The 26,605-nt window shown below is 38.0% G+C and overlaps 1 protein-coding gene across 1 annotated transcript; it reads left to right on the top strand.

Moving 5' to 3' along the window:
* Positions 1-185: 185 nt before the first annotated feature.
* hsf2 (heat shock transcription factor 2) lies at positions 186-26,605 on the top strand. The gene is made up of 12 exons (XM_061900441.1): positions 186-381; positions 789-897; positions 10,023-10,150; positions 10,646-10,770; positions 12,892-12,967; positions 13,053-13,114; positions 13,189-13,267; positions 19,332-19,429; positions 20,485-20,751; positions 23,742-23,844; positions 24,478-24,544; positions 25,558-26,605. Exons 1-12 carry the CDS (start codon positions 289-291, stop codon positions 25,836-25,838), a joined length of 1,488 nt encoding a protein of 495 aa, XP_061756425.1. The 5' UTR covers positions 186-288; the 3' UTR covers positions 25,839-26,605.

The raw sequence follows: 26,605 nt of genomic DNA, 5'->3' as shown, positions 1-26,605 counted from the left end.
AGTTATATTTCAAGTCTGGGACCTAAATGGATAACGTAGTATTCTTTGTAAACTTGAAAATAAAAAATAAAAAGTGGAAATGCACACGTTTAACTTAACTACTAAAACTTTGTTGGCATGTGTAATCCTCCACGTGAGTGAGGGATGTTACGTAAAAATCGGCGTTCGGCCAATCAGCGCCGACCACTGCAAACGGAAGTTGTATAAAAAAAGATACACATCCGTGACAACCATTACTATACAGGCACAACATCGCTGCTACTTTGTCAAATACTTTCTGTTTTGGAGATGAAACACAACTCTAACGTGCCAGGTTTCCTTACCAAGCTGTGGACTTTGGTGGAGGATGCGGACACCGACGAACTTATCTGTTGGAGTCAGGTAATGCTCATACTAGCGTTAGCGTGCTAGTGAAGCTAACACCACACAGCTCACAGTGACGCCGATTAGCCTTGCGTCAACTTCGCAATCGCTAGTGGCTTTAAATCCATTGTTAACATGTTCACGCATCTTGTAAAACCCCCATTAAACATCGCATTTGGTGTTGTCAGATGACAACCGATTGATTGAAACTTGTATCAGTAGATTGCACAGTACCGTACATATTACGTACAATTAAATGGTAACACCCGAATAAGTTTTTCAACTTGTTTAAGACGGGGTCCACGTTAATCAATCCATGGTAGTAGTCTTACTAACAAGGATATTAAACCCATCAGCATCTTTTAAACATTTGGACTCATTGACAGCCAGCAGTGAAATCCTGTTCCTTCTGCGTGCTTTTTTAGCAGGGCAATAGTTTCCTGGTGCTGGATGAGCTGCGGTTTTCCAAAGAGATCCTCCCTAAGTTCTTCAAGCACAACAACATGACCAGCTTTATCAGGCAGCTCAACATGTGTAAGTCTTGCATACACTCGCTAGTGTTACCATATTTGAGTTATTGTGTAAAAATATGGGGAAATAACTACAAAAGTACACTTCATTCATTAAAGGCGTTACAAAAAAGATCACTTAGAATAATACATAATGTTGGATATAGAGTACATACAAACCCTTTATTGAAACAAAAATACTGAAATTCCACAAGATAGTGAATTTGCAAACAAAACAGCTAAAATTATACACAAAGCAAACTATAATCTGCTACCCAAGAAAATACAACAATTCCTTCTCAAAAAAAGAGGAGAAATATAATTTTTGTGAAAAATGTAATTTAAAACATTTGTATGCACGTACAACACTTAAGACTTTCAATATGTATGTAGGTGGAATTAAATTATGGAATGGATTAAGCAAAGCAATTAAACAATAATAATAATGGATTGGATTTATATCGCGCTTTTCTATTGTTGGTTACTCAAAGCGCTCACAGAGAAGTGGGAACCCATCATTCATTCACACCTGGTGGTGGTAAGCTACATATGTAGCCACAGCTACCCTGGGGTAGACTGACGGAATTATTCATTCATCATTCATTCACCAGTGTGAGCGGCACCGGGGGAAAGGGTGAAGTGTCCTGCCCAAGGACACAACGGCAGCAATTTTGGATGTCAATAGGTGGGAAGCGAACCTGCAACCCTCAGGTTTCTGGCACGGCCGCTCTACCCACTATGTCATGCCGCCCCCAAATGTACTAATATAATCCACTTCAAGAAACTCTTCAAACTTAAAGTGTTTACAAAGTACAAAGAAGAACCATGATAAACATTCTGAATTTATTTCATCACCCATCTGTTCATTTTCAAAATGTTCTTACTTATCTCACCATAAGAAATGTAACTTACTTCACCGAGTATTATTTAATAATTTATTTATTTTTATTGTGATTACTTATGGAGTATATTGTGAATAAATTGAGAACAGGAAGTGAACAAATGTTTTAGCAACTGTTATGTAAAAGAAAATGGGTAGGATTAATAAATAAGCTCTGCTTCTTTCTATTCCTTTTCGAACATGTTGAAAAGAGAAACTGGAAATTGTGATGTATCATGTTGTATGCATGCATGTTCGAAATAAACTCAACTCCCCAGGGACCGGTACCGGTCTGTGATGCATTTGCTACCGAGCCACGCATAGTCATTAAATCATTAATAACCGAACGCATTTTCTCCTACTTAACTTTCGCCAGACACACTAAAAAGCTTGTTCATAGATGTAATATAAAACTCCTAATAGGAAGTCGCCATTTGCTATTTTTGTTACATCTTTGTCACATGGGACAATGCACATGAATACAAATCCATCCATTTACTACCGCTTGTCCTTTTCGGGGTTGCGGGGGATGCTGGAGCATATCTCAGCAGCATTCAGGCGGAAGGCGGCGTACACCCTGGACAAATCACCATCTCATCGCAGGGCCAACACAGATAGTCAGACAACATTCAAAAATATCAAATGTAAAGGTGCCAAATCCGTTCGACCTCACTAGGTTGATGACCTAAGATAAGGGTAGATCAGGAATAAAGTGATCATCAGAGTTAATGTGAATAACGCGGATGTAGAAGTACTTAATTGTTGCATATAATATAATAATAAAGGAATACACATCTCTTTTGGCCTAGTAAGTTAAAGTACTGGTATTATTGCACATAGTCCTATTACACAAGTAGTTGGCAATAACTGATGTTTTTACGAATGGAATATTGGACCAAAAAAAGCTAACATTAATGTATCTACGTTTGAAATATTGCACAAAATATTAATACATAACTTTTAAAATGGAAATTGGATTTAATTGCAAGTATTTCTAGCTTTATTGTATATCCATGCTTTTGTCCTTGAATGTGTTGTATCACCTATAAGCCATTAGACACCAAAGCCAAAAAATAAATACTACTACTAGCAAAACTGAGTAAAAAACAAAAGTCTATATGGAGCTTTTTTTGCACCGGGAAGAAGCCAGGGGCTCCCAGTAATTCAACAATATGGTAAAATTGTTCATGTATTAATTTTTGATGCACTTATTTGCTATATTTATCGGCCGCATATCGGTCCCTGGTGCAAAAAAGGTTGGGGACCCCTGCTCTAAGGGACTCGACATTACATAATCGCATTGCTGCAATATCTACATCTCCATCATCTCCATACAATTGTTTACTTTACACTGGGTCTGTCAAACTGAAAAAGCACTCAGGAATCCCTTGTGTTAAACATAATACTAATAAAACTAGAACTACTGTTATTGGAAGTTATAATAATTATTTCCTTTTAAAAAAAAGGATGGAAAGGAATGAATTAATTCCATATCAACACTTTAAAGGGGTCATATTTTGCAAAACCAACCTTTACCTGTTTGCACCTCTTTTTGTGTACCTTTTAGGGATGTAACTATATAAAAATCTTACTGTACGATATTATTGTAGTACTAAGACCATGGTATGATATAACAGCAGTAATGTAAAAAAAAATATGAATAGGAAAAATTGTTTGTGTGGAAAATTAAAGGCCTATTGAAACCCACTGCTACCCACCACGCAGTCTGATAGTTTATACATCAATGATGAAATATTAACATTGCAACACATGCCAATACGGCTTTTTTAGTTTACTAAATTACAATTTTAAATTTCCCGGGAGTTTCGTCTTGTAAACGTCGTGTAATGATGATGTGTACGCAGGACATCACAGGTTTTTAGGAAGTATGTGCGCTAAACACACACACAGCTAAAAGGCGTCTGCTTTAACGGCATAATTACACAGTATTTTGGAGATCTGTGTTGCTGAATCTTTTGCAATTTGTTCAATTAATATTGGAGAAGTCACAGTAGAAAGATGTAGTTGGGAAGCTTTAGCCTTTAGCCACACAAACACACGGTGATTCCTTGTTTAAAATTCCCGGAGCTGAAACTTTACTATGGATCAGAGCGCGGTCAAGCAGACATGAATCCAGACCAAATGTCAACCAGCAGGTTTCGGTGAGAAAATTGTGGTAAAAAGTCGCCACTTACCGGAGATCAGCTGAGCTTGTGTCGTCCATGAAGCTGCCGTCGACACCCGTGAGACACTGTGCGTCAAGACACCCGTGGACGTACACCTCCGACTATCAGGTAATATTAAACTCAGTAAAACACTAGCAACACAATAGAAAGATAAGGGATTTCCCAGAATTATCCTAGTAAATGTGTTTAAAAACATCGGAATACGTCCCAATGCTATCGCGTTTATTTTTTTTTTTTACGCGTTTTTTTTTTTTTTTTTTTTCCTAGTCTGTCGCTATCAATATCCTCAAACACGAATCTTTCATCCTCGCTCAAATTATTGGGGAAATTGTCGTTTTCTCGGTCCGAATCACTGTTTTTGTTGGAGGCTCCCATTAAAATTAATGTGACTATGTGAGGAGCCCCCACAATTGCGACGTCATCGTCTGCGACTTCCGGTGAGGGCAAGGCTTTTTCAGGAAGTACCAAAAGTGGCGAACTTTATCGTCAATTTTCTCTACTAAATCCTTTCAGCAAAAATATGGCAATATCGCGAAATGATCAATTATAATACATATAATGGACCTGCTATTACCGTTTAAATAAGAAAATCTCATTTCAGTAGGCCTTTAAATGTTACTTGTGTTAAGGATTAACACACTTACTGTAAACACAATCCTAATGTGCCAATGTTGTAGTCCTACTTATTACCAACAAGAGGTACTGTATTATCAAAGTGCAAAGAACAGTGAAGTACTGTAACAGTGTTTCAAGTAACAAGCAAACATCTAAAACCTTCAGTTTAGTGTCTTTAAACTGACATTGTAAACATATACTGTCATGAGAAAATCTTGAATGAAATTCCTCACAAATTCATGTTTGGTCCGGCTTAAATCTTGGTTTTAGGCCAATAATCTTTCCCGGGTATTTTTAAAGAAGCCATATGTTGGAATCTGTGCAAAAATTGGTACTGCAATCAATGTCAACATTCTGTAGTACCCTCCCCCTCTCCCTGACTGAGTTTTCCAGATGCGCAGCCAAATCTAGCTCGATCGACTGGGCTACTCCAAGGATCTTCAAACTTCCACTCCGTCTTACTAGGGATTTAGGTGCTAGGACCATAATAGCTGAATAAACAAGCGTTTTGTCAACAACAAATCTCTAACCAACACGATTTGCACATAAATTAAGCTTTTAGGAAATACCTCGTGCCTGCATACAACATCAAAACAAATGGCAATCATATGGTTATTGTCAGTACTATCAGAGAACAAAGACTAAAAAAAAGTACAGTAGTTACACTAGTAAAAATAAGTAAAGCCTAATGTACGACCAAAGCTAAAGAAGAGACATTTTACCAAGGTATGCTTATAGGCTACATGAATGAGGAATTCTTTTATCATGGATCTGGCTGTCTCCATACGTTTCACATTGCAATTACAGCCTTGCTAATGTTGGAACCCATTTTCCTCAGCATATTAAGAACGAAATACACACTGACACTACCCATATCCACATAGGATTTATTTGTCTAAAATATATTTTACCCTTTCAGTTCAATTACACATCGACATACAGGCTAACGGGCATATATTTCCTCCGTTAGTCTATATGTTGATGTGTCATCGAACTGTATGCTCCTATTGGCCAGGCTAAGATGCTAAGCATTTATAGCACAAACATACTAGCTTTGATAGACAAGATCAAAGACTGTATTGAATGATATAGTTTACATACGAAATGTCAATTTCCATTAATCACATGTAATAAGAAAACGTAACTGCTTTACTTGCCTATCAAAGAAGTAATTAGCAAGTTTGGCGTGAGATAAAAAAATCTTCTAGGTCTTCAATCCTCTCCATCTTTCAAAGGCATCCCCGATAAAAATCCTCTTTTGTTCCTGGTTTTGTCATGAATAAGTTGAGAATCGTAACAAGTCCTTTTGGATTTAATAAAGTCTAAACTGTTTAGTAACTTTACCAGTGGCAGTAGCTAGACGAAGATGGCGGTGCATAACTGGCAACATCTACTGTATGTAACACACTCACAGACTTTCTCATTGGTCAAATGGTGGAGGGCGGGACATCAAAATTGAAACGATAACAAGATTTTGGGGCTGTAAATCTAATTTTGAAATGAGCATATTCCGGCTGAACTACTGTTATCAGTTATAGAGGTATTGGAAAAGAACATAATTTATTAATGCATTTTTACATATCAGGGCCATCAAATTATATCTTGACATGAAATTCTTACATATGACTCCTTTTAATCAAGTGACTTTTCAGGTTGCTTGTATTTCTAGACTTTTAGACACTTTTATTTTGCGTGTCCGTCATGATTTCTTGTCTTTGTTTTGCTTGACTGCAAAACCAAAGTGCGTCCAAAAGGCCTTTGTGGAAGGATCCACGATTTTGAGTTTTCCGCTCTGCTCCTGCCATCTTGTACTGGGCTGCGCTGTACATGTGCGATGGACAGGGAACTAAGGGAACTGTAATTTACTTCTCAGAACAACTCACTCAATAGTGGTAGAAAAAAAAACACTGGTGGATGTACCACCAGTTACAATTTATGGCATTATTGTGAGAATTTTGAAACCCCAGTACTGCGTTATTTACAATATTGTTACATTTCTAGTATTTGGGATATTTTTCTTCTGTAAATTGGATTTCAAGCTATTGGGTCATGGCGGAGATATTAATGAAACAGTTCTGCTTCTTCCTAAATGAGCTGTTTGGAATTTGAGACAATTGTGATATATTTCACCATTGTTACATTAACTGGCATATCCATACCTGATATATGCTTCCTTATTTTTCTCTATCCTCTTGTTGTGGGGCAGACAGGCTCATACACGTACATGAGGGATGAAGCGATGTTAAAAATTTGTATCACGGTAATTACCACGGTTATTATCGCGGTATTTTTGGATGTACTCAAAAGGAACTTATACACACACTGACATTTTTTGACCAAGTTATTTTTTTAATGACTTAAATAGACATTGCTAGAAAAGCCACAAGTTTTCAGGTTTTGTGTTTATGCTTCACTGATAGTGTTTTAGTCTTCGTACTTTTTCTGTTTTAATGACCAGGCTTTTATTGTTTTAAATATTGGTTTGCTCTGTACCACTTCAAGATGTATTCACCGTAAATGAAAGGTCCCTAACAAATAAAATCTGTTCAGTCTTTAAACGCACTGTTAAAACACCTCAGTTCAATTCCCATTAGTATAGAACATTCACTGTGTCCTAAGATTGTACAGCTTTTAGGTTCAATGTGCACAATTAAATAGCTTCGTTACTCTGACAGTAAAGTGGTTATATACGTTTAGATTGGGGTATGTTGTTTCTTATGGGGAAATATATTGTCTCTTGTGGTCATGTTATCATTTAAGCTAGCAAGGTGGCACCAGTCAGTGAGTTTATCAAAGTGCAGTTATCAATTACGATTTTGTGATTATTAATTTAAAACGGTAATACTAATCGTCAGAATTTTTTCAGTGGTTATTATTAATACTTATTAAAATAGTTTAGTCCCTAATGACATGCATGCTAAAATCCTCCGCTGTTGCTTTCTCTAACAAAAGACTCAGTCGAAGGCGGCTTGGCCTGGAGGAGGACTTCGTCACGTAAAATAAGACCACTAAAAAATGGCACTTTCAGAAAGTGGCTTAAAAATGTCTGTGTATAAAATGTATGCACAATTTCATGTTATGTTGACCACAAGGAAGTGTTTTAAATGTAGAAAAACGCATAATATGAACTTGTTAATTAAAAAAAATATATCTCACATCTTAAGTAATACTTTAAATAGCTGTTAACCCTCCCGTTTCCGCCAGGAAACTCTCATATTTGCACTTTTTTTCCTAGCATCTTCCCTTTCCTGTTATTTTTCCCCGAATGTGTTTCTGCAGTTGCGAAAAAACTATTTTCTTCATTCTACTGCCAATGTGCATGTACAGTTCATCAGGGATAATGCACTCATGGACAAAAATTTGTAAAAAAAAACATGATATTAATGTTTGAACTGCCAAACTTTGCATCCCTTGAAGGCATCTTTTACATGAGGTGACTGTAGAGTTAACAAGGCTATACTATTGTATTTTGTTAATTTACATAGATGTTTTACACTACCTAAAACTTATTAAAGCATGACAATTACAATTATTAGGATGTCGTATATTTGTGTGAAAATATAACTTACTCAGTTTTATTTATTTTGAAATTGCCGTTTTGTGGGCGGTCTTATTTACACGCCTCGACTTTGACTGTTTTCTTCCCATCATCTTTGTTATAGTTTTTAGTGCTTCCTTATAGAGTGTACTGACAGATATAAGTTTTGTACTATACACTACTTTGTATTTGAAATAGCAACAGCGATGGATGCATGTGCATGTATGAGCCAGTCTGCCCCACAACAAGAGGATAGAGAAAAATAAGTATATTGACATCAACATTTCACTACAATAGCGGACTCGCGCAAAGCTCTTCGGATGAAACTTTACTGACGTAACTAGCGACAAATACGTCATTAGGTACTCAAAATTTTAAAAAAAAATTCAAAGCAAGTATGAAGGAAGTAAAGATTGTTTAATAAATACCTCGACCATGCCACCAGGGTTTGATTTCACATTTTCAGAAATCCTAAATGGAAACAAATAGCTGCCAACAGGTAAGAACAGTTGGTTTTGATAACCGGACCACAGTAAGTTGTGATTACTAAAATTATATATAAGATTGACTCAATTTTAAATAAAGGTCAAAATGTATATCAGAATTCTTCTTCCTTGTACTTTGTAAACACTTTGAGTTTGAACAGTTTCCTTTATTGAATCATTTAAGTACATAGTACGTATTCTTTGTTCTATCCAATCCATAATTCACCTCAATATAATACTGATATGCTAAAGGTTGGTATTGTTGGACTTACACACAAATGGTATGTGCCAGGGGTTTGGTAAAAAATCAATTCAAATACGAATCGCGATGCTCACGTTGTGCGATTCGGAATCTATTCTAATTTTTAAATCGCTTTTTTTTTTTGGGGTGGATTTTTTTAAATCAATCAAACAAAACAATACACAGCAATACCATAACAATTCAATCCAATTCCAAAACCAAACCTAACCCAGCAACACTCAGAACTGCAATAAACAGAGCAATTGAGAGGAGACACAAACACGACACAGAACAAACCAAAAGTAGTTAAACAAAAATGAATATTATCAACAACAGTATCAATATTACTTATAATTTCAGCATAGCAGTGATTAAAAGTCCCTCATTGATATTATCATTAGACTTTTATAAAAAAAAAAAAATAAGGACAATAGTGTCACAGAGGCTTACACTTGCATCGCATCTCATAAGCTTGACAACACACTGTGTCCAATGTTTTCACAAAGATAAAATAAGTAATATTTTTGGTTCGTTTAATAGTTAAAACAAATTTACAGTATTGCAATCAGTTGATAAAATATTGTCCTTTACAATTTTAAAAAAGCTTTTTTAACAAAATGTACTACTCTGCTAGCATGTCAGCTGACTGGGGTAGATCCTGCTGAAATCTTATGTATTGAATGAATACAGAATCATTTTGAATCGGAAAAATATAGTTTTTGAATCGAGAATCGCGTTAAATCGAAAAAATCGATAATCGAATCGCGACCCCAAGAATCGATATTGAATCGAATCGTGGGACATCCAAAGATTCGCAGCCCTAGTATGTGCTCAAATGCAGCTGAATGATTCTTAGACCATGAGAAACTTAAGTATCCAGTCTGATGAGGTATAGATTGAACTTTTTGGCTTAAATTTTTAGCCGTCATGTTGGGAAGAAACCATACTTGGCTCTTCAGCTAAATACCTCTACAGTGAAGCATGGTAGTGGCAGCATCATGCTGTGAGGATGTTCTTTAGTGGCAGCAACTAGGCTACTAGTCAGGATAGATGGAAATATAAATGCAGAAATGTACGGACACTTCCCGGATGAAAACCGTTTTATAAATAATGTCTTTAGAGCTGCAATGTACAGTGTTTGTTGTACTGATACTGACAACCCACACCAGGACTGTAAGTGATTGTACATATTATAACTCATTCAGATGGATTCCGTAAAGTGATGCACCCCGAGCAAGGCATTGTGAAGCAGGAGAGAGATGTTCCTGTGGAATTTCAGCACACTTATTTTAAACAAGGACAGGATGACCTGCTGGAGAACATCAAGAGGAAGGTAAATTCTCAACTAATATATTACTCAAATACCCTCACCTTCAAATAAGGCTGCTCCAATACATTGTGAATTTTTGTTGTTTAGGTTTTTTAAGTATATTCTACAACATTTCTTCCTTAAATTTAGCATTTTTCAAGCATTAAAATGCATAAATGTATAAAAATATCAATACTACCGTAGTATTGATTAGACCAAACCAATCAGAGTACACTGTTCACTGTTGTGGTCAATAATTGACACAGTCCCAGGCAGTATTACTAAATTGGATTGAAAGAGTGTTAAGGTGACTAAAGGGTGTTATTTCATATCTAAAGGGCTCTGATAATGTCAACAATTTATCTAGAAGTTATTAAACAGTTTTCATGCTCTAGTTATTAAAATATTAAATTTATAACGAATTATTCTTACTTCATGGAAATTAATTTATCATGGTCATGTCCATAACCGGTTGACAGTGATAAATGAGGGATTACACCATACAATTCTGTCTTCCAGGTTTCCAGCACTCGGCCTGAGGACAATAAGATCCGACAAGGAGACCTGTCGAAGATCCTGGCTAGTGTTCAGAGTGTTCACAGCAAGCAGGAAAACATTGATGTCAGGCTGGCAACACTGAAGAGGTTGGTGCAGCCTACTGCAAGAAAGATTGCAAACCCCAACACAGATGTTTAGTGTTTCTCCTGGGTTTAGAGTATTTTTAGAGTGTGGCTGCACATACGTACCTGACATTGCTGCGATTGCTTTACAATTACATTTCGACCATTAATTGATACGCTGACACAAATAACTGTACTGTAGTGCTCTCTCTTTCCTAATAGAAATACTCAGTTAATCCACTCCGTCAAATTTAAGACGGTATTAAATGTTGTGATTGTTCCTCCACATGCGATACAGAGAACTGATAATACATTTTTAAAGTGAACATGTACATACAGAAATGTCATGAAAATAAGATAATGCTACTTAGCTAATTGCTTGAAAACATATTGAAGACCATGTAAGGATTACATACATGAATTTTAAAATGGATTCGAAAAGACACAAGCAGTCAGTGAATTGAAGCTAAAACAAGAGTGATGTGCTCCCTTTTACTGAGTCGTGACAATTAAAATGTGTGCAGTAAACGGGAGAATAAGGACTGGCTAACTCAAATAAATTATTGATGTATATTTCTATACTTGCTATACTCTAAATATATTATCAGTTGAATCATTTTCAGTCCATGTACTATTTTAGTTCTGGCGTACATGTAGGGCTGCATCCAACAATGATTTCTTAAATCGAATAATCTACCAGTTATTTTAAGAATTCATTCAGATTTAAAATCCTTTTGTCTCTCATCATTTTTTAGTTTAGTGGTACAACACATATTATAAATGAATTCCCAAAAATACACCAACAATTTTGTTGTCTAGGAACTTTGAATGCATGTTGTTTGGCCAGATTTCAAAAGTTAATTACTTTTAGAATACTCCTGCCATTCTGAGGAACCGCCTCTTAATGCTTCATGCCAGTTTTTGTTTTTTTTCCCAATAGATAGTGTTAAAATAATATATCGTCGCTTTGCGGCATGGTGTAGTGGATAGAGCGGCCGTGCCAGAAACCTGAGGCTTGCAGGATCGCTCCCCACCTCTTGACATTCAAATCGCTGCCGTTGTGTCCTTGGGCAGGACACTTCACCTTTGCCCCCAGTGCTGCTCACACTGATTAATGAATGATGAATGATGGGTGGTGGTCAGAGGGACCGTAGGCGCACACAGCCATGTTTCCGTCAGTCTACCCCGGGCCAGCTGTGCCTACGAAAGTAGCTTACCACCAGGTGTGAATAAATGATGGGTTCTCACTTCTCTGACTTCACTTTGAGTGTCTAGAAAAGAGCTATATAAATCTAATCCATTATTGTTATACATGTTGTGATTGATAGTATTCTATCTTAATTTTTCATTTCGCCTTGAGAATGTTGTCCCTCTCCACATTGCACTTTTGAAGTTTGTGACTGCATTGTATCGCTGATTTTTTTCTAAGCTTATTCCATGTATTCCTGTCTGAAATAAGCATTTATAAGCTTAAAAAGGGCTAAAAGATCTATAAATATTAATACTACACTACAGAAATATTGGCCACCGAATTAAACCAAACCAATCAGTATGCTGATTAGCTAAGCTTTAGGCAGCATTGGTATATTGGAATAAGCAAGTGTAAATGGGACTACAGGGGGTGGGTGTTATTTCATGTCTAAAGGACTCTTAATGGAAAAAAACAAACCTATTTAGAAAGCCGTTAACAGGTTTTTAATGCCAGAAAAATTAAAAGTATTCCATTTAGAAATGATAATCCCTTCTTTGCGAAAATCATTACCACCATCGGGCCCAGAACCAATTAGCAGCGATAAACTAAGGTTTACTGTACTATTAACATGGGCAACACATAGTACAGAATAATAAAATAATCTATATATGTAGAAATATCACGTCTCACAATATCAAACTTCTTTGACAGTCAAATCATGATCGTGACAATGGACATTGTGTTCTAAACACTGCAGCCCCACTCCTGACTGCATGCCCGCTCTTGCAGTGGTTTGTGCATTGCAGCGGTGTCACTGTGAAAAGTCCTTTTAGTAATTTGCTGTTCAGATTTTTCTATCACAATGTCCCGAGACCTTTTTTCCCCACTCAAAAGGTTTGTTTTCTACAGTGGCAGTTCAATGTAAATTAAAGCTAACTCACTGTATGGTTTAGGGAGAATGAAGCACTGTGGACAGAGATCTCTGATATGAGACAAAAGTATGCGCATCAGCAGCAACTCATCAAGAAGGTACGTTTGGCTCCATTTTTGCACCATACTGGTCTCTGATTTAAGGGCACAACTGATGGTGGGGTTCACCTTTTCACTGTTTCAGCTGATACATTTTATCGTCACATTGGTACAGAACAACCACATCCTGAATTTAAAGCGCAAAAGGTGATTGTTGGCATATTTTAGATGGATTGTTTTTTTATACTGTAAACGCTGACATGTAATGTTCTTTTTGGCAGGCCAATTCTTATGAACAGCAATGGAAAGAAGCCCAAATATTTTCACGAGATCTATGATGACAAAGTATGTGTGGAACAGGTCAGTAAACAGAACATAGGACTGGTGGGATACCTAAATGACATATTTGCTTGGTGTGTAAGTAGCAGTAGCTTAATGAGCTACATGAGTCGTGTGAATTATCTTTATATAGGGCTCTTCTTTAGTGACTCAAAGCGCTTTACATTGTGAAACCCATTATCTAAGTTAGATTTAAACCAGTGTGGGTGGCACTGGGAGCAAGTGGGTGAAGTATCTTGCCAAAGGACACAACGGCAGTGACTAGGATGGTGGAAGCGGGGATCAAACCTAGAGCCCTCAAGTTGCTGGCACAGCCGCTCTACCAACCGAGTCACACCGCCACATTTTGGGACTTCAATTTATGAACTTAATCGGTTATTGAACATAATTCACAAGCCGAATAGTTCTTATTGTTAAGCAGAGGTCTCCATAAGAATCATCGTAAACACAATTGATTGTAGCCTCAACAAAAGTCCCTATTTTAGAACATCTTTTTCGATCTCATCACAATTAAGGACTTGCTGCGGAACAAGCTAAGTAGCTAAATGGCTAGCTCAAAACACTTATCTAGCAACTCAAAGCTCTACAACAAGACTGAGAGTTTGACCACATTTATAGCATTTCTGATCCTACAAAGTGTTCTCTAAAACAGGCTGACAGCTTTGACCGGCGCAAGGTACGATTGTTGAACTAAACACTTTATTAGTGCCGCTTGTGGTCGAAGCGCTTTGAAATTGCCGCAACCATTTGCACAGGAATTGATGTCATCAAAGTGGTAGCCCCCGATGGCTTCAAGCAGCATGCTAAATGAATAAAGCGTTCGTACGCCGAGACATTTTTCGCACACAGAGGCATATTTGGCGCGATGTAAACGTTCCTCAACTAAAAAGGATGCAAAGAGAGGCATTGGTAAATCGAGGTTCCACTTTACAACAAAGAATATACTGTAAGTATTTGATACCCTAAAGATTTAGTACGTTTTTTCAGAATCCGACATACTTTATCTTCATACTAGGGTTGCATGGTGTACCGGTATTAGTGTAGTACCGCGAAACCAATGAATCATATTCGGTACTATACCGGTACTTTATAAAGTACCGGTCCCCTACCTGTCAACAGCTGGCTAGCTAGCGGATAATGTATGTACCAGAGGTGGGGACTCGAGTCACATGACTTGGACTCGAGTCAGACTCGAGTCATGAATTTGATGACTTTAGACTCGACTTGACAAAATGTAAAAAGACTTGCAACTCGACTTAGACTTTAACACCAATGACTTGTGACTTGACTTGGACTTGAGCCTTTTGACTTGACATGACTTGCTACTTTCCCCAAAACCCAACGATTAAAAAGTTATTCAGGAGCGCTCCGTATCTTTCATTGTGTACGGAAGTGTATCAGCGTGTGTGCGATGACACCCTGTGCGCTACTTGTCAGAACAACAGCCAATCAAATTACATCCACGTTGTTTTCGTCACACAGCATTCAGCCAATCAAATTGGAGGAAAACCAACGAAGAAGACCTTTCAAACAACAGAAGAATAAGTGAATACAATTATGCCATAAAGTGTTTCGTTTGGGTATTAAAACTACGACTTGGTCAACAAAACAGGAATTGCCGTAAGCAAATCATGTGGTTGGAAGATTACAGACGGAGACGCATCAATTTACAACTTCGTTCGACATTCGTTCGACATTTGAAGTTGCACAAAGAAGGGTAAATTTTGAATGTAAGCTAACGTTTATTGGCTGAGTAACGTGACTTTATTTGCTGTGGAGTTAAATCAGTGAGGCTGTAAACTCACTGCTAACGTTAGAACCATAAACATCTTATAAGTAGACGCAGCATGGAGCGCTACTGCCTATTGCCGCAGACGAGACGCGTGGCCGCCATCTTGGAGTGGTGATCCGCTCCACTCAGTGCAATTCATTCGGCAGGAACAATGAACTGTCAGTGCATTTCATACATCTTACCTCACTGAATACCACTTATATTCACGCGCTTTTTTGTCATACGTGTAACTATGATAAAGGACACATGTCTTGGCGTGTTCATAATTTGCTTAACAGAAATACAATATTCTTCTATGCTATAAGTGACCAGACGTCTGAGATCAAAACTGGGAATATAATCCCAGAGAAGGGGAAAAAACAGTCAGCTATTTTGAAGTTGAAGAAACAATATGATTAGGTTGTATATACATGTGTATATCCTACATAAACAATGTATGAATACATTAGATATCTATATATCTTACGGACCTATAGACCAGATGTTCTCAAATGGGAGTACTTGAAGGTATACAAAGGGGTACATGATATTTTTTTTAATATTCTAAAAATAGCAACAATTCAAAATCCTTTATAAATATATTTATTGAAAAATACATCAACAAAATATGAATGTAAATTCATAAACTGTGAAAAGAAATGCAACAATCCAATATTCAGTGTTGACAGCTAGATTTTTTGTGGACATGTTCCATAAATATTGATGTTAAAGATTTATTTTTTGTGAAGAAATAATAAGTAAGTAAGTTGATGAATCCAGATGGATCTCTATTACAATCCCCAAAGAGGGCACTTTAAGTTGATGATTACTTCTATGTGGAGAAATCTGCATTTAGAATTCAATCACTTGTTTATTTTTCAACAAGTTTTTAGTTATATTTACATCTTTTTTTGTATAAATAGTTCAACAAAGACCACTACAATTGTGCAATATTTTGCACTGTTATACAGTTTAATAAATCAGAAACTGATGACATAGTGCTGTATTTTACTTCTTTATCTCTTTTTTCAACCAAAAATGCTTTGCTCTGATTAGGGGGTACTTGAATTAAAAAAATGTTCACAGGAGTTACATCACTGAAAAAAGGTTGAGAACCACTGTTATAGACTTTATCTCTGTTGCTGCAACAGCAGAGAGTTTTTTCTGCCTTGACACTTTGTATTGATATTTTCCATTACATTCTTCCTTTAAATGACCATGTTTACAGTGATTGTTTTATATGTATTTTTCATGTATGTTGCTTTGGATAAAAGTGTCTGCCAAATACTTGAACATATATAAACACCTGAAAGTCTTTATGTCAGCTAAAACCACCAATCTGTTTCACTGGATTCAGAATAAAACCAAATTCTGTCTTACTCAACAAAGTTAGTATTTGAATATTGTTACTTGAAGACTTATCTGTGGTTACAATAAAATGAGAATGCATCATAATCAATGGCAGCTGGTGAATTTTGTTGTAGGGGGGTCATCCTCCCCCAGAAGATTTCTTTGTGATTTTCACATACAAATATTGTAGTTCTTTGCTCCTGCTTAACTCTGTGGTAATATTCTTTTCACAAAATACAACCAATAGTATGTTAATGTAAATTCTTACTTGTGAAAAGTAATCCTCCAATTCCTATTTTCAACAGTCCGCTCAATTGAGCAGGAAAACACTGAATACCAGCCAAGCATCTTTTTTTTCTACCTGTCAAATGTTAGTTTAGGCTGCTTGCCGGCTCCTCATCACCACTTCAAGATGGCGGCCAAATTGCTTGCGTCACAGCAGCCAATTCTGCGTCTACTTATAAGATGTCTATGGTTATAACGTCATTGCAAACACGGCAATCTGTTGCGTCCACTGCAGATGTTACCTTATTCATACTTATTGTCAAGTGATTTTTTTTTAAGCAGGGTTGCATGAGGTACCTACACATAACGTTACGTTAATGAATGTATCACACACAGTAACGTAACGTTAGACGGCGGTCAGCAGCACCGCGTATTTTAGCCACCTACAAAAAGACAAAGAGAGTCAAATAAAGGTCAGTTAAAATGTATACTATATTAAGAATATGTGTACATATTCCATAGAGCGCTGACATCTAACAAGTACAGCACTGTTCATTATGTTCATTTATTTGTTGTTTTTCATGTGTACGCACACATAAGCACATACAGTTTGAGATGAGATCAATGAGATAAGGCAACAACATGATATAAACTGCTGATGAACTAGTTACAATGCAATATTCCATGGAAATACAATGTTAACACTTTTGTGCAAATAAGTACAGTTGCACTTGTTTTTTCAAATGTGTTTATACTGTAAAGGAATGAGTTAAATGTTTAGAATAACTGGTTAATAGTGCTATTATGAAGTGCAATGTCAGCACTGTTTTTTTTAATAATAAATACTTACAGCGTTTTAAAAGCATACACAATCTGTGTACATATATTAGTCTGTGGTTAAAAATACTTGAAATGACTCGAAACCCAAAATGCAAGACTTGGGACTTGACTTGAGACTTTCCAGTATTGACTTTGGACTTGACTCGGACTTGCCTGTCTTGACTCGGGACTTGACTCGAGACTTGAGGGCAAAGACTTGAGACTTACTTGTGACTTGCAAAACAATGACTTGGTCCCACCTCTGGTATGTACCCAGTGTTTTAACTGCTTCAAAACGATTACTCCTAGTCTCCATGGAGACATATCAAGTTTGTTTTTCAAGTATCAACTAATTAGGACAAGTGGTTGCTATACATGCTTTACTACACACCTCAGCACACAGGAGTCATGATAATAGTTGTATTAAAATGTGTCTATAAGACAAGGTTACATCATGTCGGATTATTGACCATTATGACTATTAACTTAACTTTGAATGCACTAATTACATGTGAATGACGGACATACTTACTCAACATGAAGGGGAGCCGTATGAACAATTGTCACAACTGTGCCATATTGTGAAACAATACTAAACAACAATGACAAACACATATTGGGAGAATATTTGCACTGCAACACAACATAAACACTACAGCACGAATTCCCTGCAGCACCAACTCTTCCGGGACGTTACAATATAAACAAACGCCATTGGTGGATCTAACACCAAACATCCACTGTAATGATACCAGTACAGGAGCGTATCTAGTCGATACTACTATGATTACATGTATATTTTTCAGCATCACAAAATCTTCTTTCATTTTTATTTTTTTTTATATTATGTTCATAAACTCAAGAAATATGTTGCTGGATACATGAGGACTTTGAATATGACCAATGTCTGATCCTATAACTACTTGGTATCGGATTGATACCTGAATTCGTGGTATCATCCAAAACTAATGTAAAGCATCTAACAGAAGAATAAGTGATTATTACATTTTAACAGAAGTGTACATAGAGCATGTTGAAAAAGAAAATAAGCAGATAATATCAGTAAATGAACAAGTAGATTAATAATTCATTTTCTACCACTTGTCTTTAATAATTTTGACAAAATAATAAAATGATTAATGACACAATATGTTACTGCATATGTCAGCAGCTAAATTAGGAGCCATTGTTGGCTTACTTACTACTAAAAGAAAAGTTGTCTTGTATGTTCACTACTTTATTTAAGGACAAACTTGCTATAAGAAACATATGTTTAATGTACCCTAAGATTTTTTGTTTGAATAAAGCCAGTAATGACATTTTTTTGTGGTCCCCTTTATTTAGAAAAGTACTAAAAAGTACCAAAATACATTTTGGTACCGGGACAAAGTATCAAAGTTTTTTTATGTTTTACCCCAGACGTAATTTAAAAACTATGGGTAATTTAAATTTTCCTGAAGGAATCAATAAAGTACTATCTATATATCTAAAGCGAGCTCTTGTCTTGCATGCAGTACGCAATTTTTATTGTTTTAAATAGTCCAAAGTATGCATGACAGATATGCAGAAGACCTTAAAAAGCTCCTCAAAAAAGACATACATTTATAATCTCAATTGTCTCTAGAACTCAAATCATCCGTATGTTGAGCTGTTTAAAAAAAACAATTGTCTCGTCATAGTATTAAAAACCTAAAAAATAACTGTCTAGTGTACAATTGATACTGATGAAAGATTATATATTTATCTGCGATTATCGCGATTGATTTTGAGTTAACTATGAACAAAATGCAATTAATTGCAATTAAATATTTTAATTGTTTGACAGCCTTATCTTTTTTGTTAGAATACCGAGGTGTATCGTTAATTTGTATGCTTGAGATTTTTATTAGTCAGATTTCTTCACTCTGAATTTCTTTTTAGTCACCTGTCAATAGTGTGAAAGATGATGTCGTCATCTGTGACCTGACAGAGAATGAAGCAGAAGTCACAGACTGGTCACCCAGACCCAACGAGCCAGGGTGAGTCATTGGCTTGGCACATTAATAATTATGATTGTAAGAACATATATATTCAATTCTAGGGTGTGTTCAATGTGTCATTTTGGTGTAGCGTTTTAAACAGCTGACTTTTTTCAGGAAGGTGATTGAAGAATCAATGTATTCATCACCATCTCAACAGTTTGGGTTCAAGTAGCTGAGCCACTGCTTTGTAGTGGAGTGAGAACATACATTGTTTCACAGGACTACAATGTATTTGTGGTGGTATGGGGGCTATCGAAAAAGTTGGTAGATGTATTGCTTGATGCTTTGTTAAAAGAATATATAGAAGTGTCTCCATACTTGTTCAAATAGCGACTTAATTAGTAAGTTGGCAACACTGAAACCCTCCTGATACCTCATCCTTTTCTTTGGCAGCAATGGAGCCTCACTTACAAAATTGTGCATGCACTATATCCCAAAACATTGCCTACTGACTCAGGATCTACGTATGCAAGAAAATATGTATATATACTGTATAAAAGCATGCTGTGCACACTTTACATACTAGTAGTCTGCGCCGTATAAATCACACCTGCAGGGAATTGTACGCACAAGATCTCCACCACAGTGTCCTCCCATGACTCTTACAATGTTCCTATAAAGCATGGTTTATTTAAACTTTAACAAAAGTACAACCTATCCACGTTTAGAGTATACCTATTGTATTTGAACATTGTTAAAATATGTGCATATTTTAGATATGTGGTTATGAGCTTTATTTCATGGTGTCATCAAGCATTGCTGATTCTTGTGTCTGGAAAAACTTGTCATGGTCTGTACGCATGGTTGAAATAGTGCCAAGGAGCTCGCAACCTTTTCTGCAAAAATGTTTCTATAACTTTTAACGTTTGTGGTGAAAATTGCATACAGATAGTTGACTACTGCTGATGCAACTTTTTGTGTAAATCAATTCAAATCAACTTTATTTATAAAGCACATTTAAAATTTACGACTGGGGTGTACCAATGTGTTAACATGCAGAGTTAAAATGCAGATCCCTAACTGTACTAAGATGCTGTTTTACACTTCCTCAGTGATGTAGAAATAGTTGAAGTGGATGTGGACCCCTACCCAGTGCTGGCAGTTGACGCAGAGGCCAGCACGACATGCACTGAAGATGTCAAAGAGGCGGAAGTCTTGGAGCAGCCAAGGAACAGCATGTGTGACAGCAGCAGACCAACCAGCAGCATTCTACAGCTCAATAAACCTTCAGGCATGAGTTTTGAAGATCCTGTCAAGATTATGGACTCCATACTAAACGAGAATAGCGCCATTTCACAGAACATCAACCTGCTTGGCAAGTAAGTATGTATCCACAGAGGGTATCATTTTTTCCAAAAACATATTCAAACTGTTTTATAGCAAGGTTAAAGCCCATCCATCCATCCATCCGTCCATCCATCCATCTTCTTCCGCTTATCCGCGACAGCAGCCTAAGTGGGGAAGCCCAGACTTTACTCTCCCCAGCCACTTCGTCCAGCTCTTCCTGGGGGATCCCGATGCGTTCCCAGGCCAGCCGGGAGACATAGTCTTCCTCGTGGCCTCCTACCGGTTGGACGTGCCCTAAACACCTGCCTAAGGAGGCGTTCGGGTGGCATCCTGACCAGATGCCCGAACCACCTCATCTGGCTCCTCTCCATGTGGAGGAGCAGCGGCTTTACTTTGAGCTCCCCCCGGATGGCAGAGCTTCTCCCCCTATCTCTAATAGGGGGAAACTCATTTCGGACGCTTGTACCCATGATCTTGTCCTTTCGGTCATGCCCCAAAGTTCATGACCAAAGGTGAGAATGGGAACGTAGATCGACCGGTAAATTAAGAGCTTTGCCTTCCGGCTCAGCTCCTCCTCCACCACAACGGATTGATACAGCTTCCGCATTACTGAAGACGTCTCACCGATTCGCCTGTCGATCTCACGATCCACTCTTCAAGGTTAAAGCATATGTTAAAATTCACAAGTCGGCGATAACGAGTCGGATACCTAATATGCTCATGTCCACTCCGTGTGTACTAAAGTTACATTGTGGTGCCTGGGCAACCTCATTAACTCTCCACCAGTCTGTGTTGCAAATGTCTATGATATCACCATTTTTTTATTTTTATTTTTTCATTGACAAACGTTGCACCACACGGTGCTCCATTTGCTTGTTAATGTAAATAGAAAGTGGTTTGATGGCACTATCTGCAGGGGCGATGCTGCAGGTATTAGTCCAGTAGAGCGTGAGGTCCGACAAGTCAATTCATTCGACAGTTTCTATCAATCAATCAATCAATCAATCAATGATTATTTATATAGCCCTAAGTCACTAGTGTTTTAAAAGGCTGCACAAACCACAACGACATCATCGGTAGAGCCCACATAAGGGCAAGGAAAATTCACACCCAGTGGGACGTCAGTGACAATGATGACTATGAGAAACCTTGGAGAGGACCGCATTTGTGGGCAACCCCCCCCCCCTCTAGTGGAACTGAAAGCAATGGATGTCGAGCGGGTCTAACATGATACTGTGAAAGTTCAATCCATAGTGGATCCAGCACAACCGTGAGAGTCCAGTCCAAAGTGGATCCAACACAGCAGAGAGAGTCCCGTCCACACTGGAGCCAGCAGGAAACTATCCCAAGCGGAGGCGGATCAGCAGCGCAGAGATGTCCCAGCCGATACACAGACGAGCGGTCCATCCTGGGTCCCGACTCAGGACAGCCAGCACCTCATCCATGGCCACCGGGCCGGACCCCCTCCAGTGGGACAGAGGAGAAAAAGAAAAGAATCGGCAGATCAACTGGTCTAAAAAGGGAGTCCATTTAAAGGCTAGAGTATACAAATGAGTTTTAAGGTGAGACTTAAATGCTTCTACTGAGGTGGCATCTCGAACTGTTACCGGGAGGGCATTCCAGAGTACTGGAGCCCGAACGGAAAATGCTCTATAGCCCGCAGACTTTTTGGGGCTCTGGGAATCACTAATAAGCCGGAGTCCTTTGAACGCAGATTTCTTGCCGGGACATATTAGATTAGATAGTACTTTATTGATTCCTTCAGGAGAGTTCCTTCAGGACAATACAATCGGCAAGATAGGATGGAGCTAGACCGTGTAGTATTTTATACGTAAGTAGTACAACCTTAAAGTCACATCTTAAGTGCAAAGGAAGCCAGTGCAGGTGAGCCAGTCTAGGCGTAATATGATCAAACTTTCTTGTTCTTGTCAAGTCTAGCAGCCACATTTTGTACCAACTGTAATCTTGTAATGCTAGACATGGGGAGACCTGAAAATAATACGTTACAGTAATCAAGGCGAGACGTAACAAACGCTTGGATAATGATCTCAGCGTCGTTAGTGGACTAAATGGAGCGAATTTTAGCAATATTACGGAGATGAAAGAAGGCTGTTTTATTAACTCTATTAATGTGTGACTCAAAGGAGAGAGTTGGGTCGAAGATAATACCCAGATTTTTTACCGAGTCGCCTTGTTTTATTGTTTGGTTGTCAAATGTTAGAGTTGCATTATTACATACAGGTCGGTGTCTAGCAGGACCGATAATCAGCATTTCCTTTTTTTTGGCGTTGAGTTGCAAAAAGTTAGCAGACATACATTGTTTAATTTCATTAAGACACGCCTCCAGCTGACTACAATCCGGCGTGTTGGTCAGCTTTCGGGGCATGTAGACTTGGGTGTCATCAGCATAACAGTGAAAGCTTAACGTTTCCAGTAATATGCTTTGATGAGATGTGTAACTGCCTATTTTTTATTGGGTAAAAGTGAATTTAAAGTGTTTAAACCTATAATATCCCTCTCACAATTATTAGAGTTAAAAAATAGGCATATTTACGTATTTTTATTGTTTGCGTTTTTTTGTCCCCTGTCGCTGGGGGTCTTGGAACCTAACCCTGCAAATAACTGTCAGTTTTCATTTGTAATTACCAGTAATGTGGCCTCAATCAATTGCACCCATGACAACTATTGTATTCTATTGTAGACGGACAACAACCGAGAAGTGGTTCAATCCATTTTGCCTCCATTGCTTCAAGAATGTCACATACTTTCCGATTTGTCATTGATAAGATAAACCTTCCAAATTATGGGCCGAATCCTCTTAGGCCCTTGAGATGTAGGATAATTTTGAAAGATGATGGATTCCTGAAGGAAGTATCAGTCAGTAACTTTACCTGTTTGGTACAGTGTGGTACAGAGACAACTGCAGTTTCTTTGCTTGTCTCCAAACGAGCAATTTTATTTGGAAATGTCTGAGTTGATGCCTATTTATACCGCTGCCCCTCACAATGTTGTTTGTGATCAGGATGGAGCTGATGGACTATCTGGAGAGCATTGAGTGGAGCATGGAGGATTTTCAGGCCATGCTTTATGGAAAACCATTAGGCATCGATATCGATGCCTTAGAGGTAAATTAAAATCAATTTTCTACAGCTTATTCCCTTTGGGGTCGCGGGGGACGCTGGTGCCTATCTCAGCTACAATCGGGCGGAAGGTGGGGTAGACCCTGGACAAGTCGCCACCTCATCACAGGGCCAACACAGATAGACAACATTCACACTCACATTGACACACTAGGGCCAATTTAGTGTTGCCAATCAACTTATCCCCAGGTGCATGTCTTTGGAAGTGGGAGGAATCCGGAGTACCCGGAGGGAACCCACGCATTCACGGGGAGAACATGCAAATTCCACACAGAAATATCCCGAGCCCGGGATTGAACCCAGGACTACTCGGGACCTTCGTATTGTGAGGCAGACGCACTAACCCCTCTGCCGTAAATGACTCCAAAAAAACCCTACCTTCATGGTTTTTGTAAAGTATTTTATGTTAGTCTTATTTAAAATTGGAATACATTCTTTTTTCCCCCCCACAGTACTACACAAATATTTTCCACTATGTTACAGGGTCACTGTTTAGCAGTCGTAATTTATTGTTTGGTTATAATTTAAAAAAGAAGGAACAAATATTTGAACTTGAATCCGTTTAATTTAAAAGATGTTCACTAAGAAACTGATGAAATTTTAATTGTCTGGTTTCAGGAAACCGTGTCCTCAAAAGAGAGCCCAACACAACTAAGCAGATGTAGGCAGCGAGAAGACAACACAGGCGAGTGGAGCTCCGTACATTGCAGCACACACTGTCCTCAACACAAATCACTTTTACTTTAAGCGCAGTTACTATGAAAACTTACTCTGCTGGCGTTTTGTAATTCCAGTTTAACTTTGGTAACAGACACAAAGGTGGAAAGTTGAAATCATATTAGCAAAACAATCATACTGTATATTCAAATTTTTGTGTGAAAACAAGTTAATTTACAGTGAAGGAAATAAGTAGTGGATTTTCCACAATGGTATGAAGACTGCACCCAGCAAACAAGATTTTGGAAATGTTTATTTACATATCTTAATTGTTTCCAAATGGTGCCTGTAAAACAACTGAACACAACAGAAGTCATCGCCATGGAACCACTCGCTGCGAAAGTTTGCTCTCCAAACAGCTAAACAGACTCAATAACTCCACGGTGACATTTTGGTCAATTTACAAAACTTTAATAAAATTATACCCAAACATTTAATAAAGTTAAGTACAAATAAGGCAACAAGAGAAGTATCCCACACTTATCTTTTGTAAAGTAAATATGTACAGCAAATAAGGGCATCAACAACATGATTTACCTGTGTGGCTGGACAGGACAGATTAAAAAAAAATATATATATATATATATTTTTAATTGATAAAGAATTGATTAAGAGTCGTGATTAATTAGAAAATCTAAATTTTTGACAATCCTACAATATATCACTATATTTGTCACAATTACAAAATAATTTGAATAAAAATTATGTTTTGTTAGAAATGAGTTGCCTGCCGTTTTACAGTTGTGTCATACACACAAGGGCGGCTGTAGGGGCTGCAGCGGCTGCACATTATATACCCAAAAGTACTCCCAAGCAACAATTTTCTGTCATGTTGTTGTTATGGTAGAATATACATTGTGTTTTTGTGGGGCAGAATTTACATGCTCTGAGCTGGAAGAGGGCGGGATTAATGCGCATCAGCACCCTTCTGGCAGCTGTGCCAGTTGCAGTTTTAACATCATCCTTGCTGTATTTTTGTAGACAAGCAGGTGATCCAGTACACATCCTCCCCCCTGCTGGCCTTCCTGGATGGCTGTGTCCCGCCTGCAGAGGTGCCCTCCACTTCGGCGGACTCCATCGAGTCGGAACTCCCCTCGGAGCTGCTGGACGGCAGCGTGGAATCCAAGCCGGCGGCCCGCAGCTCCCTCATCCGCTTGGAACCCCTGACGGAAGCCGAGGCGAGCCAGGAGACCCTTTTCTACTTGTGTGAACTGAGTCCCAGCAGACCTGAATCAGACCCTGCTGAGCTGGACAGCATGTGAGCAAAGTGGCCATACTTGATCCTCTGTTGTTCTAACTTGAACCCAAAGTGCATCGTTTTATGTTGAATGTCGAATTTGACTGAGGGAAATAAGTATTTCGTCCCAAAGTTTGACAGTAGTGATGCTGTTGTTGGTTCATAGTCAACATTTCTCTGCAAGAGAACACGTCCATGTTGTCATGTGACCACATCATGTTCTCCTTGTCTATGAATGTTCTCATCATGCAGGTCGTTATCATCACGGGACATTCAATCGATCACAACTGCACTGTTTGGTTTGTTTTAGACGTTTCGCTGCTCATAGACTTGGACAGTAAAAATAAAGCCACCATGAAACGATGCATGCAAGGATTCAATTTAGAGATCCTGCAAATCAAATGCTTCTTTCCAGGGTAAATCTCCATGACTTGAAATGAAAGTATGACACGTCCCTCCATTCCAGTACTGCATGTTTACTAAACACAATGAAAATGGCATCCTGGCTACAAAGTCACGTGGAGTAGCAACTTTTGTGATCTGAAAAGGGAATCATTTCCTGCTGGTTTTGATATGCTTTCTATTGCTGTGCAGTTATGTTACATTTCCTCGTCCACAAGTTTTGTCACGCCGTTCTAAACTGACTGTAAATACTTCTTCACTATACTGTACAAGTATTTAAAATTTTGTTTCCATTGTCTTTCTTCCACGTGTGTTTTTCGGGACATCATGGAGGTTTGCTTCCTCACATTATAAACAAAGCTGACTGTCAATATGAACATAAGAGAAGAA

Source organism: Nerophis ophidion, linkage group LG05 (genome assembly GCF_033978795.1).
Source record: "Nerophis ophidion isolate RoL-2023_Sa linkage group LG05, RoL_Noph_v1.0, whole genome shotgun sequence".
In the NCBI taxonomy this organism is placed as follows: Eukaryota; Metazoa; Chordata; class Actinopteri; order Syngnathiformes; family Syngnathidae; genus Nerophis; species Nerophis ophidion.
Note: the sequence above shows the minus strand (reverse complement) of the source record. Positions and strands in the feature narration are given on the sequence as shown.

Bases quoted from the DNA above. Each gene is read 5' to 3' on its own strand.
- hsf2 (XM_061900441.1), top strand. From the start codon at position 289: ATGAAACACAACTCTAACGTGCCAGGTTTCCTTACCAAGCTGTGGACT. The intron at 12,968-13,052 runs GTACGTTTGGCT...TCACTGTTTCAG, and splicing joins AGCAGCAACTCATCAAGAAG to CTGATACATTTTATCGTCAC. The intron at 20,752-23,741 runs GTAAGTATGTAT...GTTTGTGATCAG, and splicing joins AACATCAACCTGCTTGGCAA to GATGGAGCTGATGGACTATC.